Genomic DNA, 17,217 nt, shown 5'->3' on the forward strand with positions numbered 1-17,217 from the left:
ACTGCACTGAAGGAGTTACAGTATCTATACTATAGATCCTGTATATTTACTAAGGCTGCACACTACATAGAAACTATAGAGGGACACGTTTAATTTGGTCGTTCAGGTTCGTACACTTTGTCTTGAACTTAAATTTTGGGAGGAAATGGAGAAGGACGAGTTACTTCTAACTACCCAGCGCTCTTTGCTCAGGTGCTACAACCTATTATTTTGCCTTTTCATTATCTACTGAGCTGTACCACAGTGAAGAACTGGAACCATCTAAAATAATAAAATAATTATATAGAATTATATAGTAAACAAAAGTCAGGATAACGCAGAACAGCCACAACATTATGACCACTGACAGGAGAAGTGAACAGCATCGACCATTTGTATCTGATGAAATAAATTTCTTATCCAGCTCATCAGGTCAAACGCTCAATAGATTCACATGTATAAGGGGGAACAGTCATTACAAAATCCATCACTAACTTTACACATGTGAGTAACTCTAAATACTGTGCACCGATCAGCCACAACATTAAAACCACTGATAGGAGAATTAAATCGTCTTGTGACAATTTATTGTTCTTCTGGAAACTTTTGGATCTGGATTCATTCGTGCCAATACACAATATTAGGAAGGTGGTCATAATGTTATGCCTGATCAGTGTATGTTTCAAAGCTACGTTTTGCTTCCGTGACAAATCCACACGACAGTGTAGATATTTTCCAGCTTCATGAAGCGAAGTAACAGCTGAGCCTTGATAAAAACTTCTTAATGTGTTTGAAACGACTACTTCCATACAATTAGTTATTTATATACATTATATATGTTCAACAACGTAAAGAGTGATGATAGTTAGTCCAAACGCCAGTCTGACTTCCTCCACCCACATTGTTCTGTGGTGTAATGTTGGTCTGGAGTCGCTCCACTGGAAAGAATAGAGCTCCTCAATATTTTTTATTTTTTTTATTTACTTTCTTTTTATTTGAAGTGCTGCATTCAAGTTCATGTATAACTGCTGTGCAGACTGGGTCAAGAACACGTGGCAGCGGTGACTTCATTGACTTTTGATAAATGAGTTTTTCATTAAGTGATATTTCATTCTGAGTTTGACAAATTACAAGTATAAATACAAAAGGATGATACAAAGTTAAAAAGGTTAAAATTCTGTTAAATGTTAAAACTACTAAAAATGTGGAATTTTTTTTTTAACAGCTATTTCTTCTTTAGATTCTTCTTTATTGAATTTAAGTGGTTAACTCATTTAAGAAGTTGAATTAAAATATTGACATTTAATTTAAGATTAATTCAAAAGGTTTAATTAAAACGTTAACTTTTGTTTCTCCGTCTTAAGACATCATCAATGTTAACGCAGTTTACAACATAAGTTACCGTACTGACCAACAGAGTGATGAAGTCGACCAATAACAGAACAAAAGTTGGAAAATCTGAGATGTCCTTGTGTCCTTTGGAAATGAACAAGAGGGGGACTTGACACTGATTGTGCTCAGGCATCTGGAAACATCTGGGTGGGCTTTATGTGGTGATAGTGACTTAGTCGTAAATGGCTCTGAATTCGTTTATAATGGCTGTGATTGGTTGTAGAACATGCAGAGCTGTTTTCTGTTCTCTGTATTGGTTGAAAATAGCCCCACAACAACATCCACACTAATAAGACTCATATTCTAATAAGAACTGAGTCTTCTAATGACAGATTAACTAAAATGGTAGAAATAAATACGAGTGATCGCCTGCAAGAACCCACGCCACTATTTTATATTGGTTTATTTATTTCTTAGTTGTATTTATATTATGTCGTCACAAAATGCCTTAAAAATAAGCACCGGTTAAGGCAACTTTTAACCACCAGAAACGTTTCAAAAGTACCAGTTTGGCACCAGTATCGGATAAAACCTTTAATGGTACCCGTCCCTAACTCTACTGTAGAAACAAACAATGCAATGCAGTACAGAAGTACAGGAATCACTATATGTCTTCATCACATATGAATATGGAGGCGGATGATCTTAAAATGCACTTTAACCCGTAGAGTCATCTTCGTGGTTGCCTATTTCCAAACATCCACAGCTCACACTGTGAGAACAGCTCTTAATAGAGACATCGGAATATATCTTCACAGCAGGACCACAGTCAAGATCATAACAAATTAAACCTAAAATTATTTTAATTATTGTTTGCTGTTTACTGGGTGAATAAACAACACAGCTGCGCTGACCGTAATTTCAATTCATGTGAAGAGCACTTCACAAGCCATGTTTTAGAGTTATAATGAGGATTTTACCGCATTTCCCCAATATTTTCTTGCCGTCCATTCACCCGAGGACCTTCATGCAGATTTGCTCTTTTGTTCATCTTCATGAATTATTCACCGGGCATCTTTATTAATTCCTTGCTTGTGTCAATGGGTAAAGGTGCATCATTACTAATAAAAAAATAAAAAACAGCTGAAAAAAATAATGAATGAAGCTGTATTTCTAGGAAACACGGCCACGGTCCTGAGGGACCTTCAGACATCATCAATGTTAACGCAGTTCTCAAGGCTAATTGGCGGAGGATTCAAGTCATTAGGCTGAAAATACAACCTAAAAAATGTGACAATGAATTTCCCAGAAATGTTGAGTCATTGTTATCTACAGCTTAGTCTGCTAAGGGGGACCAAACAAACAAGACCTAGTGCAGCGAAAGAATCTACCGTACATAAACATAGCAAGCGTGAGATAATGTTGCAGATTCTGGCTGGTTTGCTTCTTAATTAGTGATTCAATAAATGAAAAACTAAAAACGTTGCCTGTGTTTAAGGTGAATCCAGTTGAGAATCAACTGAACCATATTTTCCAACTGAATACAGGATCAGTTTTTGTGAGTTTTTCCAAGTGTGTTTTAAATAACAGAAGAGGAAAAAAATAAAGTCGTTCCAAACACACAAGCAGCTGACATTACTGTAGATACCCTGCCGATAGCCCAGTATCATCCAAAGCACGCTCACACTCTGTTTTTAGATGCATTCCACCGTAGATGATGGTAAGGGCCGATTTTGCCCACGGGGAGCCTCATTATTGACGCGGTGGTAAAAACGGGCGATATCTCGTCATCAGTGTCAGCTCCTCAGAAGCGTTGCGCATTGACACAGAGAGAGGTAATGCTATCGGTTTACCTGATGAGCATCCAGATCGATGATGGTAGCCCTGGAGATGCCTTCCACTCTCTCAAACAGAAACTGAAGAGATGAGAGAAAAATATTATTTGTTTCCGCGTGTTTTTCTCAGAGGAATCCCCCATTTACATCCATTTCCCCTTCGTGACACTGGAACATTTTAGTCGTTTTTCTGTGTCTGTCTGCGGCTGTTTGATAAGTGTCAAACCGGCGACATGTTAAGAAATATGCAAAAACCCCAAATATCACAATAAAAAACTTCAGTTTATAGCTAAAGTGCAACTGAAACACTTTTCCCCCAACGAACCATCATCAGTTTCACTGGGGATGACACAGGGGGTCATGTGACCAGTTCATCTGAAGTAAAATTTCCATAAAGTGAAGTCTGGTGTGAGGAGAATTTAAGAGAATTATGGCAGTGGTTCTAAACCTTTTTGTGCATATTTTTGATCAACTCTGATGACCCGCTCTTCATTCGTTTGTTTGTAATATTAGCTTAATTTCAAGTGCTAACTTGAAAGTGCAAGTCAATGAGTTTCCCACGACACCTTCCTGCAGATATTTCACAATAAGAGCATTATAAATAAATGAATGGTGTGTGCCCACTGAAACAGTGGGGGCCTCATAATTTGAAACGGATGCAGTTTAAATGTGTAAGTGTGTAGTAACAGCATCATGCAGAAACTCTGATCAATGCAACCAGGAGCGAGATCTCTTAATAAGAGAGAAAAAAAGTCCTGTTACCCTCTAGTAGTTTAGGTAAAGGTATCAGTCACATTTGAGTAAAGTAATCCAGTTTCTACACATGTCGTATGATCTTTTTTAAAGGATATTTTATTTTTATGGACCCCTTGCAATTACACCACGGACCCCTAGGGGTCCAAGGACCCCCGGTTGAGAATCCCCAAATTGTGGGATATTGCGAGCCGAGACTTTACAAGAGTTACAGCTCATTGGCATAATACGTTTCAATGGAAAAAAATGTGCAAAGAGCAATCGAAATTTCAGAAACATTTAGCCGCAGGTGTGAGTGTGAATAGCTTTTATTTTGCGAAAAAGTGTAATAGAAGCCCGGCTGCTGAGAGAAGGATGCTCGTACTTGACTTCCATCTAAAATATTTAACAGCCTGAAATGCTGACAGCTAAGAATAAGCTCAGTTTTTAAGTTGTCGCAGTCGTCATTCGCTCTGAATGCTGTGTCTTCTGTCACCAATTAATTAACGGCGCAAACTCTTGACGTTTGCATGTGAGAACAACCGGTGTGTGCGACGGCCTTACCTTGATGGCCAAAGTGATGTCGGCGTAGGCGCAGAAGCCCCCTCCCCTGTCGCCGGAGCAGTGGTGGAAACCACCTCCTGGAAAACAGAAAAATCGACTCGCTCAGTGTCGGGGCCATTAGACAAGCCCAGCAGGTCACCGCTCATCCGAGGACTCTATTATTCAGAATGGAAGTAATTGGCGATTTAAAATAGCCTGTTATTGAATTCATTGCGGCTTATAAAAATGACTTCTTTTCCCCTGTGGTACAACAATGTCTATATTGATGCCCAAATGGGGCCGTTCAATGGCTGCTTTTTGTTCCTTTCCTTCCTTGCTTTTTTTTTTTTTTTTTTTTACAATTTACAATAACCAGTCATTCAGGATAAGAGTTATAGCCTCCTCTGCCCTGCTCATCAAACGACAGAGTAGAGCACAATATTAATAAAGGCCAGTGAGGAAAGAGGTGAAATATGTCGACCGTTTTTTTGCCTGGTTCTATTATAAAACTCCGTCTACGGCCTCATATTGTTGAGGCAAACAGCATTCCCATGTCAGAAGCATTTGAATAGTCTTTATTAAAATCGTCTTTATTGATGCAGAACAGACCCCCACCCCCTTTTCCCCAGTTCATCAACACAAAGTCTGAAGTGGCTGAGCAAGCAGGAAGTACAGTAAATAAGTAAATAAGTAAGCAACTGCCTGATGCAGCTTTTTTTTTCTCGCTTGGCACAAAAATAAATGATGAGGCTGCCAGTTTGAGCCAAAGATCTCCTCCTCAATCAGCCCGGCTACTGATGGCAGCAAATCACAGAAGAGATGCTACAGCAACAGCCCAGCCCCCCACAGCGAAGATGGCATCAACATTCCTGTTATCAGTATTCTCTTCCACTCCCTCCACGAAAAAAGCTGAAGCGCTAATGACAAAAGTGCCGTGGTGGAACGTGATCCTTCTCTTTTCGCTGTGTTTAAAATAAGTAACGTTAGTTGAAACATTAGAGACACCGCCGGGTGACGCTTTTTACTCAGTTAACAGGAAAACATTTCTAAAGAACGTATAAGCAAACTGACAGCGAGTGTTCATAATGAGGAGATTTGCTCGCAGGGTATATTGTGCTCACTGGTGCCTTTGAGGAAAAGAGATATCGTATTGTGGGTTTCAGTGTTTAATGAAAACAAAGTCTTTCAAGAAGTGTAGACACAATTTTGCAAACATTATATGACCACAGCTCGTTTCTTTTAGAGTGAGAAACCCGAAGCCTAATGGTTGACAGGCCATAATTTGGTGGGTTCATATTCATTCATTCATTTTCTGTAACCGCTGTAACCAAGCTGACGTTGGGTGAGAGGTGGGGTTCACCCTCGACGGGTCTCCAGTCTCCAATGGGAGACAAACAACCATTCATACTCCTACAGTCAATTTAGATTCACCAATGAACCTAACGAGCTTGTCTTTGAATGGACACCGGAGCAATATATTTTAACATGATATATCCAAAGTTTAATAATGAAGTAAAATACTTTAAAGCATAGGTCTTCAACAGGGGGGGTCACAAAATCTTTGGTTGATTAGACATTTTTATATATGTGTCTTTTAATTTGCACCCACATATTTAAAAGCTATTTAATCTTTACATTAACATAATTCCAAAATATTCACACTCAACAAGACCTGTCAATCTAAGCCTCCTGTACACAGTAGGCCCCGCCCCCTAACGCTGCTGAGCCAATCACAAGGCCGCATATTACATGCTGACTCTGTCAGGTTCTCCGCAATTGGCCGAGAGCCTATTCAGTCCCCAGGTGAAATCCCAGAGCGACGCTACAATATTAGCAGAAGAGAAGCTAACAGCGCAGCTCGCTGCCATCAGCATCCATCGATTCCAAGGTTAGATAAGTTGTGTGCTTCTCCTCAGGGTCAGACATCTCACTAATGTGTGTCATGACATGGCTCGGTGATTCACTGTCCCTCCTACATTTAGATATGTATAAAGTTAAAACTTGAATCTGTCAATTACTTTTTTTTATTTGTCAATTATACACACGGAAAAACCAGCCAGGTATGTTTACGTTCACAGTTCCTCAGGTCTTTCCTCAGGAAACGTCAACACTTCAGCATTTCAGCATCTTGTAGCATATAGAGTAACTTTTTTAGACAGGTGAACTGCTTCGGAAAATACTTTAGATGAGACAGACTATATAACAATGTGTATGTAAAAGAGTGATGTATATAAAGAGCGTATTCAAACACAGAAGTTATTTGGACTAATAACTTTGTTCCAGAAAGTACTGAAATACCAGTGTTGCTGGAGGTTTGTCCACTAACCACTACCTTGGATGTAGGTGAATTTGTGCCAGGAATGCCAGCTCCAATTAATCAACAGAATCCAAATAAATCTGCATCTCTGTATCATAGAGGCCAAAATATTCACAGCTGGAAGGAATGAGGAACAAAGTGGGAAATTTCTACTCAAGACGGTTTCACTGCTCACTGTGGTGTGTCTATTGTATAGGGAGCGGTAAATAAGAGAGGAGTAGCGTAATCACATATTCTGCGTCATGTTCGCCGTTGTCATGGTAACAAAATCCAGCGATTCAAAAGTATATGCACAAGTGCAGATGTTGTGTTGTATTTTTCATTTATTTATTTTTTTCCCCCATCAAACTGAAACAGTTCCGTTCTCTGCGCTTTCCCTGGAGGCAAATCCTGCATGAAACAAACCCTGTCAGATACAGCACCTGCTCGCCAAACAAGACGACAATGTTATTCACTCGCCAGAATGGAGAAAAAGACGAAACGAACAAGCGGGAATGTTTGTCGTCCTACGAGTTAGTCAAGCTGCTGCTTTGTTACGACACTCTCCAGAGGGTACATGCTTCACAAGTGGAGGAGCTGAGGGATCCAAAGTTTGTACAAACCTTCTCATTGAACTGAATGGCATGGTGTGTCCAAACTTCTGCACATCTGCGACACATAAGGGCTGCAAGCCCTCAAAGAAAAGAAATACAGTGTCTCCACCTGCAGATGGACGACGTGGACAAGAGTGTACAGGAGAGACTGTGGTGAACTTCAAGCTGCCACTCCAAAGTGGAAAAATGTAAAAGTGCAATTCTTCAATAAGAACTTGATCAAATTCAGAAACATCTGAAGGAGGATGCTCAATGGATATTAGAAGAGCTGGCCCTTATTAGGAAGCTATAGGCAGCAAAGGACTACATCCAACATCCAGTAAAGTCTCTGAGAAAGACCTGTGATGACCAAGCAAAGAGCTGACCTCAACCAACCTTGCGATCACAGCTTAGGTTGTGTCTGAGGAATAGACCTGTGGAATGTCCAGCAGGAGCTGATAGAAAGTTTTGAAGCAGGAAATGGAGAATGAACTTAATTCACAGGTCCACGAGCTCCTAGAAGAGGCTGCGGATCCAGAAGAAAATCACCCAACGAACTCAACAAAGGCTGCGGTGAGAAAAAGATTAAGCAACTTTGTTTAAGAAGGAACAAATAAAAAGGAATCCGGAGCAGCTGAACTCCAACTATGATAATTATGTGAAACGTCAATAATATATAAAATCCCAATTGGCAACTGTAAACCTATATTGGGTTTTAAGTCAGTGAAAAACATACTGAAAAATGAAAGCATGGTCAGAATCCTTATATTTATCTTATAGCATCTGTTAAAAAACAGGCTGATACTGAATGTCGATACAGAACTGCCCATATTGACTCGGCGGGTTGGACTGATAAATTAAAAGGCTGACAAATGTTATAGCAATTGTTAGATCATTGATTTGCCAAATCATCCACCCAAACATCATCCTGCAGACTTCCGTTCACTGACTGTACGAGGTAACCCACATGCCCGTATTGAAATATAAATCCATACCAGCAGAGAGCGTGATGGTCTATTTATGGGTTTAAGATTAGAAACTCACTTACCTACGTTTATGGCCCATCCTCTGTCCACGGCCAGTTTACCTGCCTGTGGAAGACACAAAATTCCAATATCTGAATAAAATCAGTCACCAATTAGCTTTAGCCATTAGCACGAACTGATTCGTGGTTATTGAAGAACAGAAGACAAGACAATACATCAAGGCGATGCAGTAACAGATACCTGGAACTAAAAATATCGTATTTCACTTTACTTTCACTACTTCATCAACTTCATTAACAGCTACAAGGGCAGAATATTTTAAAAAGCTCTCATTACTAATGAACAAACACCACCGAAGGAATGTGGTGAAATGCAGACACATGCAACCCGGACCACCTCAAACTGTGGAGATCAGATTTCTCAAATGTGATCTCAGTGCGTCTTAGGGATGTTTACACTGGCCACTTGTGCCCAGATCGGATCTTAATGCAAGATCTGTATAGGCCCTAGCTTTCACCAGCTTTCAGTTCAATCCCACGCTGACAGTTTGCACATCACACTCAGTCCCCAGGAGCTCAGTGAATCCCTGGTCTAGATCTGGGAGGAGATACCATCCATGGCCTCGGTAGGAGCATTAGGAGCGTTGTCAGGCATGCATACAAACATGCGGGGTCATAGAAAATTTCAGCAAAATGGGACTACCCTGCTGCACCATTTTTTCCCCACTTGAATTCCACCTTTGTTGGGTTAATAATCAAAGGATGTGGCATCCTTCCATTTGTAACATATCACCTAGTCCAGGGGGGCGGCAACCCGCGGCTCCGGAGCCGCATGCGGCACTTTCGTTCCTCTGTTGCGGCTCTCTGTGGCGAGCGGTGCGGGGCAAGGACGCTGATCAAAGCCGTTCACTTTTTTTACGCTAACTACCTCAGAATATATAACTACGACTCATCAGTGCACGAGCGAGAGCTACACAACAACTGAATGACACTGAATGCCACACCACACTCACGGTTGCAGCATCAAACAACAAAAAAACACTGAACTCCCACAGTGCATTGCAGCACATTTACTAGTTGCTAACGAGTATTTAATTCAAATGTATTTTTATTTTAGTGTGTTAGGTTTTTAAATATAATTCTAAATTTGAATTGATGGTGATCTTTTAACATAAAAAAAAAATAAAAAAAAAAAAAATAAATAAAAATTTGTCGCTCAAAATATACGTCACAACTGCCGACGTGCGACACCCGCCGTCAGGTCCAGCCCGCTATTTATTGGACTTTTCGACCCCAGGTAAGCTAACCACGGATAAATCCCTGTTATGTTACATAAATGCAATTTCGTTTTCTCTGTAGCAGTTCTTTCATTTCATAAATGCAACACACTATAGGCCTAGCATAGAGGTAAAAACGATATATGCAGTGTTATCTTCATTTTAGGTGTCAAAGGGGTTTTGTGGCTCCCAGTGTTTTCTTTTCAGTGGGAAACGGAACCAAATGGCTCTTTGAGTGTTGAGGTTGCCGACCCCTGCACTAGTCGTATCAGTATAGATATCCAGCATCCTCTTTTCCATTGAGGTCTGATGTGTTTTCAGTATGTTCTTTTAATGCTTTGAATGCAGCGGTATGCATTTCACATAAGAGACATATTTCAACTTCCCCAGTTTTCATGAGAAAAGACAGACATGAAGCATTTACCTCACATGCCCATCAATTTCATTCTTGTGTGCGCAGCTACGCATTCGGGGAAGACTTCTGATGAAGCCACTCAAAGTTTATATAATGCACTTTACAAGCAGAGAAAATTCTGGGGAAACACAACCCCACATCACTGTTCTCGAGGACTGATGCCCAAAGAGGGCTTCTCTGCAATGTACTCGCACAGCCCATGTGTGGAGAGCGGAGGAGAGGAGATATGAGCTGGGGAGATTGTGTGTAAATGTCAATATGGTTCTCTGATGGATGAGTAATAACACACATTAGAATGTATGCACACACTCTGGCCATGTCCCCAACACTCCAGTCTGTCAGGGGAAAACAAGGACAGAGAGTACCAGGCGTGTTTTACTACAGCGCTCTAATTACATCCGAATAACTAGACCCAGAATGATTCTCTTCTGCTAGGTCCGATTTAATTTGTAATTACAATAGAGACAGCTTATAGGGTTTACGGCTACAGTGATGGATCAAAAATCAAAAATATTGGAACCATGTCATTTCTATCAAGTAGTGTAGTTTGCAGTTCATGTATGACAAGAACGATGAATGAAAGTTCAAATGATAATTCTATATTTGTCTTTACTTCCTTGCCTCATGGTCACCTCTCCGGCTCATGTTGGCAATATGAGGCCGGTGCTTGGTTGAAACCATGGTGGGGAAAATATGTCATTTTCTCTCAATTAATTAGACAGAGACTGTACCAGCATGCAGAAGCAAATCTTGGTGTTCCCCAGGCTACCTTACGCAACACTGTGACTACCAGTTAACAAAAGCTTCATAATCATGCAAGACAAAAACATGAAGGCATAATGACACTCAGCATAAACTATTTGGCCTTAAATGATTCCTTATACCGTGTCATGTCCATTTTTTCCAACTCAGACAAACGGCCAAACCATTTCTTTCTCTGCATCACTTTGACAGTTCAATCCATGGCTTTTGTCACAATTTGTTTAGACGACTGCAATGCATTTTATGTCAGACTTGGCCAGATGTTACTTTCTCGACAATAGCTGGTTTAAAATGCTGCTCAACTTTTAAGTAGAACCAAAAAACAAGAACACTTTATCCCAATTTTGGAGGTAATTCATTGGATCACAGGTTGTTCCCGAATTCATTTTTTTAAATTTGTTTTTAAATGTGTTCATGCATGAGAGGCAAGCCAACTCACTTCTTCTTTTTAAATTGTTCTTATTGTTTTAATCTTGTTTTATCTGTCTACATGTCTGCATATAGCACTTTGGCCGACTGTGTTGTTTTTAAAGTGCTTCACGAATAAAGATTGATTAATTGCTGGCACTTCCCAGCAACATCATTTATAATCACAGAGTAAGTATTATTAATGAAACGGATGTTACCTAAACCAGATGGTGCTGACTGCTCCACCACAGTAAAGAACCAAACACCTTTTAAAGCACAACTGACCGAAACAGAAATCCCACTTTTAGCTAAATGGATAATTTCCGCTGACAACCTGCATTCAGAAACTGAAACATATATTAAAATGAACACTACAACCTAAATCAGTGGGGAGTCATGCAAGTATCTGTGATTTTAGATTTGCCTAATCTAACAAAGTGTTGTGTTATCACATTAAATCATTGTGAACCTGCTCCCTGTAACACACAACAAACACGAAGACAAAAGTAAACCCAAGCTATTGTGCGTTGCTCCTCCACTGGCGAGAAATAGAGTGAATTAAAATTCTTGAAGATTTCTGCCTCTCTATAGATATTTAGTGGTTTCTAATTAGGTTACCTCATGTCACAGCCGTCGGGTAGGCTATTAACTAAAATCCCCTCCACAGCACCCTGGCAGATCTTGGCATCTCTTAAAAGTTTTCCTTTTTTTTTTAAGCTGAGCACAAGCTCTAGGTCAGTGGTGTCAAACTCAGTCAGAGAAGGGGCCAAAATTAAGAAGTGACTCCAAACCACGGGTCAACTAGAATGGATATTTAATTAAAATGAGACACAATTTGTCCCTTTAGATGTATAATTAATCATTATTCAGAAATTTATTACATGAATAAAGAATTTAGATGAAAACCAAGCCCCCTTATCAAACAAGTAATGAGAACAAATTTCACATAACAGACACGTCTGAGGCCTTTTTTGTCTGTTACTCTCTGACTGGGAGATTTTCACTGACTTGAAAGTTGTTTGTTTTTTCACAAATTCAACAGATTTAAAGGGGACATCTCACCACTTATTGAGGTTTTTCTACATTTATTAGGGCGTCTGACAGCTCAGAAGAGCTGATAAAAAGCTAAATGTTGCAGTTATGTTACAAACACTTTTCCCCTCTGACTGTTTTAGCAACTAGGGCCAATATGACTCTATTTTTCATAAGACATTGACAGATTATCAGTCCACAGTTTGGTTTCCTAACATTATCTGTACGCTGCAAGAATTCGCTGCTATCGACACTTTGAACTGACACCAGAATAAAACAAAAGTGGTGAGGCTAACGTGATGTTTGCTGCACAGTGGAGAGGGAAGTTAACCACGAGGCTAAGATAGCATGCTAACAACGTGTTAAACATGCTGCATACTGTCACGCAAACCAACTGGTGTTAAGCTGTAGTGGTGTTATCATTCACATTGTTTTGTAAGTTTTCGGTTTGCCGTGTGTGCTACCATGGGACAGTAGGCTAACGAATTTAGCCCACTGCCTGCTAACTGGTACAACATAGATAGATATATATGTCCATCTAGCTAGCTAGCTAAATAAATAGATAGATGGGAAATTTCACAACGTCTTTGTGTAAGAATCTCTGTGTTTTTATATCATAGCATTTGGTGATCTAATGATTGTGGCTTCAGCTTTTATGCATCAACCATATGGACCGATGTAGCTTTAAAACGCCACCTAGTACACCTAACACTTTGAGTTTGACATGTGTGCTCTAGGTTATGTGGTGTCTCTCCCTTTGTCCTCTGGCGTACATCAGGGCTCAGACCACGGCCCACTACTCTTCCATTTTTTTAAAATTTTTTTACACCAGGTGTCATGATTTCACAAGTGCTTCAACCACAGGCAAGCAGATGATAATTGAATGGACTTAATACACGTCAAATTTCTATGCACGTCACACCATCACTGCAAGAAAACGCTGTCTGCTCAGATCTCATTTAAAACTCAGAAAACAATGCGAAGAATAATTCAATGAAAAAAAGCGACGAAAATAAATTTTAGTCAAAAGATTAAAATTAAAAATCAACATCTGGGGTCAAAATTCACGACAAAATTTAAATCTGTTTTTCTTTGCAGGTGAAGAGCGTCTCCACCACAGGACTTAACAATCAGATGATGCATTTGCATGCTAAATGAAGTGAAACTGAACTTCAAAACAGCTCTCAAATTAAAACAGAGGAGTCTGAAAGCAGTGCAAAATGTCAAAAAGTCGTCTAAACAATGCGAACGCCTCTGGTACTGTGTTTAGCATTAAATGTCACATAGAAATACAGGCCACATAATAAATAGCGCCTCTGTAAGCACAGTTTTCACGAGAGATAAAGCAGTGTATCATGGGGAACAGCCCAGCAAATGTAAATTATGTGGAGCTCAACACTTCATTACCAGCAAAGTGATCCATGTGCTGAACTGAGGCAGATTTGTAGACACGACCGCTCCACGCGGTACAAATCTAGGGGGTTGAATGTAGGTCATACTTTTTTTATTTATTGCCGTTTTTGTAGCAAAACATCAAGAGACATCGCGTCTAATATCTACTAAGGTACGCTCATTTAAAATACCGATGAGCTCATTGAATTATCCCATCTGTAATGCTGCCTGGATGCTAGGGGCTTAATCTGTAATACATGTGTTGTGCTTGTATTATTTAATAATAGTAACGGAGAGCGTAGTGGGTGTCGTTATTTGATCGTGAATGAAAGCGTCCCTACTTCTTTTTCTTACAAATGAGAGTGGGTAGTCGGAAGATGGGCAGAGTATTGTGAGCAACCAACACATGAAGAGATAATGAGGCTGTCAGAGACCTACCATTATTGTTCCCCCCGTCTGGGTCCGCAGAGGCCTCAACACCTTCCGCTGCACCAGGAAATTAGGTAGAAACAGGAGAGGTGGGATTTCTGTGATTGTTGCCACCACCAGAGACCACTACATTGTAAAAAACAAAATTAGATACGGTAGGTAGAGTTTCTGTGATATGACTTTATAACAAGGTAAACAGACCGGAAACATTTTCATAAATGTGTTTAAACGTGCAGAAAAGCTCGATAGAAAGCGACAGTGATGCGACCGGTGGGCTTACGCTTGAGCCTAAATGATTTCATTTGGATTATTCTATCATCAAACATGAACATTCGGTAACTTTCTACTTTAATACAAGTTAAACCAATTTAAGTTCGGAATAATCCCTCCGCTTGCCGCTACTCGTGCATATGAAACACAGATGAGAGACAGAGGAAAAGGATATGAAGAGATGAAGAGATGACGAACTGGAGCGACGATGCCGAGCTGTCACAGTGAGAGCTGTGATTGACTGGCAGCGTTGAAGGCAGCCAGAGTTACCTTCAGTCTGTTGAGGTAGCGTTTGGTGTGAACCACCAGCAGATCCTCCTCAGTGGCTTCGTGGGCTTCCACAATGTTCCCGTCGGTCAGGAACTGCTCTTCTGAGACACATTCAAAACGGGTAAAGTGCACTTTGTTGTATAGGTTGGACGTGGGAAATTTTCAATTTAACTTCCAAGCACCATGCAAGAAGACAACTAAAAATAATCTTTTTTTCCCCCCTTAAATATGAACATCAAACCATCAAATTGGTATCAGCAGCAGTACTCAGAGCCCACCCTTCCAGCCCACAATGAGAATTGTGGTTCTAAAATACCTTGTCTATAAAAATGATAATGAGCTGAATATCTCTAAACTCTCAATGGACAATAAATGTCTCGAGAAGATAATGTATAAACCACTATCGCCAGCACAATCCTTAAGATGGACATCGTATTGAATACAGTCAATATTTTCATACAGATCTGTCCATATGTCAGCTCCTACCAAGAGCATGACTAAAAATGTTTTATTTTGGAGGACAACTTTAAAAGAAAGGGTTTTACTGTTTTATTGCCTATAAATGAACTTCTCACAGAGCACGTTATGTTTAAACATTTGCAGCACATCCAATCGCATCAGTATGCACCGATTTCTGCAAAGAGGTGTAAATGACTCGATAATCTCCGTCCCACAGTTTTATAGTCGTGAGTGTTTTTTGCTTTTAAATTTAATAGTATCATTTAATTGGAGTATTTACAGGGTTAAACAGAGATATGCTACGATACAGCAAAAGCGTGTATTTCAATTTTAACTGAAATGATACTTCATTATATCAATATTGCATGATTGTTTTTGTGATTCTCTCACCCCCAAAACACAGTTTCCCAATGTCGGCTGCTCCCAACACAGAATCTAGCACAGTGGCTCATTACACTCTGTTACACAACCTGTGTGTTCATATGGTTCAATAAACACTCTGGCTGAATCTGCAGTATATTTCTCTCCAATTATTGCACGGATAAATGTAGAAAACCCAAGGTTTTCCTCCGTCAGCGGAGTCTCAGTTCTTTATTTCTGGACGCTTTGTGTGAAGTCGTTAAGCTGTGCACGACACTTTGCACAGGAAAGACGGCGCAGCCTGAAACCTGAAAACAGCGTGGTGTGAAGTTGTGCCAGTTAGCCGGTGACTGTTTTCCCGTTGCCCTCATCTACTGTACGGGCACAGGCATCCACTGGAAGTTTTCTGTAATTGTCTGTGCTCTAGTTCTCTATTGCCTGACCCCTCTCCAGCAGCCGCATCTCCAACCTTCACACTCGCTTATTTGTTCTCAACAAATGCCTCCATGCCCCCATGATCCAGCGTGTCCTCTCATACCTTTCAGAAAGTGAATGACTTTCCCCCACTTTCCCGCATCAAACGGATGGAGCTTTTCCAGGCCCATGAAGGTGATGTTGTAGTCTGGGTGGTACACGATGGGCAGGCATGTTCGAGGAACGCTGGCGTACAAATCAGTGCGGTGGCAGCTGAAAGAAGAAAGCCAAAAAAAAAGGTGCATGTCATTTGCATAAGGCAATTTCCCCCAGTGGCTTCATGAGCACTGGCGTTGGAAGTGTCACGCTGTTCGCACGTGCGTGCCTCACCTCCTCTTCCCTTCATTATCTTCTTTCTGAGACATGTTTTTCAGGCATTGCTTCTTACGTCTGGAGGGGAGGAAAAAAAAAGAGGAAATATTACCAGCTGAAACACACTGCTGTGAATATCTGCAGTCTGATAAATGATTGAGATTAAATGTAAAAATGTGAGTGTATATAAATTATACAGTCCAGGTTATCATCACACAAGCCAGAATGGAGGATAACAGGCTGCATAAACAGAAAGAGGGACTCGCGCATGCGCGGTCGTGTGTGTACATTTCCAAAGACGCAACAGCATATAAGGAAATGTTTTAGCGGACACACAGAGCGGCCAGGAGGCTTTCAACGATTACCTTTCAGATATATCTTTAAACGTCACGTACAGTAACAGCCCCATTGTCGCTGCATGAAAACAGCACTGAAATGTTTTACAGAAACTATCCGCAACCGATGTCACTCACCTGCTATTACTCCTGTGCGGACTATCGCAGGTCAAACGAGCAGCTGCTGAACAGTCACCGGCTGTGTCTGTCCGGTCTGAGTCCTTCACCGCGGCGTTTTATACGGCTGGTGGGTCAGTAGCTATTTAACGTGAGCGAAAAATATTTGTTTGTTTTTTTAGTCTGTGTTTCTTTGACAGTACGCTTATTCAGTCCTTCCTCTGCGTTTCGTACGTAGAATGCGTAGCCGGAGATACGTGCTCTCACCTACGTCAGCTACGCCGTTGGCGTACACGGAGATTTAAAGCAGAAGAAGAAGACATGTGGCGCAGCTGGACCACAACAACAACAACAACACACACCCACTGGTGTAAAAGCCACAGGCGTCAATCATGCTGGCGGATTGGAGGGTCTAATCTAATCTGGCATGAATTTACAAAATGCAAAAGTTCTTAAAAAGTCTTCATTACGAGCATATTTTACATTGTAGGTCTTAAATTACATTCAGTGTAGTGCTGCTTCATTTGCAATATTACGATAAATTTTGTTATTTTTAAAATTATTCTCAGATTTTTCCTTATTTTTCGTACTCCTTGTACATCTTACATTT

General features: G+C 40.5%; 1 protein-coding gene across 1 annotated transcript in view; it reads right to left on the minus strand.

Annotated features, from left to right (window-relative positions):
• The window catches only part of hdac11 (histone deacetylase 11), a 29,215-nt gene extending 12,348 nt beyond the window's left edge, over positions 1 to 16,867 (minus strand). The window contains exons 1-8 of the mRNA XM_047584022.1: positions 16,629 to 16,867; positions 16,174 to 16,233; positions 15,908 to 16,056; positions 14,551 to 14,651; positions 14,020 to 14,136; positions 8,359 to 8,401; positions 4,443 to 4,519; positions 3,165 to 3,227 (exon numbers count right to left, since the gene is read on the minus strand). Coding sequence (XP_047439978.1) covers positions 3,165 to 3,227; positions 4,443 to 4,519; positions 8,359 to 8,401; positions 14,020 to 14,136; positions 14,551 to 14,651; positions 15,908 to 16,056; positions 16,174 to 16,208 — 585 coding nt within the window. The 5' untranslated portion in view covers positions 16,209 to 16,233; positions 16,629 to 16,867. The remainder of the gene's footprint in view (positions 1 to 3,164; positions 3,228 to 4,442; positions 4,520 to 8,358; positions 8,402 to 14,019; positions 14,137 to 14,550; positions 14,652 to 15,907; positions 16,057 to 16,173; positions 16,234 to 16,628) is intronic.
• Positions 16,868 to 17,217: the final 350 nt, after the last annotated feature.

This window comes from Mugil cephalus, chromosome 4 (assembly GCF_022458985.1).
Source record: "Mugil cephalus isolate CIBA_MC_2020 chromosome 4, CIBA_Mcephalus_1.1, whole genome shotgun sequence".
NCBI lineage: Eukaryota > Metazoa > Chordata > Actinopteri > Mugiliformes > Mugilidae > Mugil > Mugil cephalus.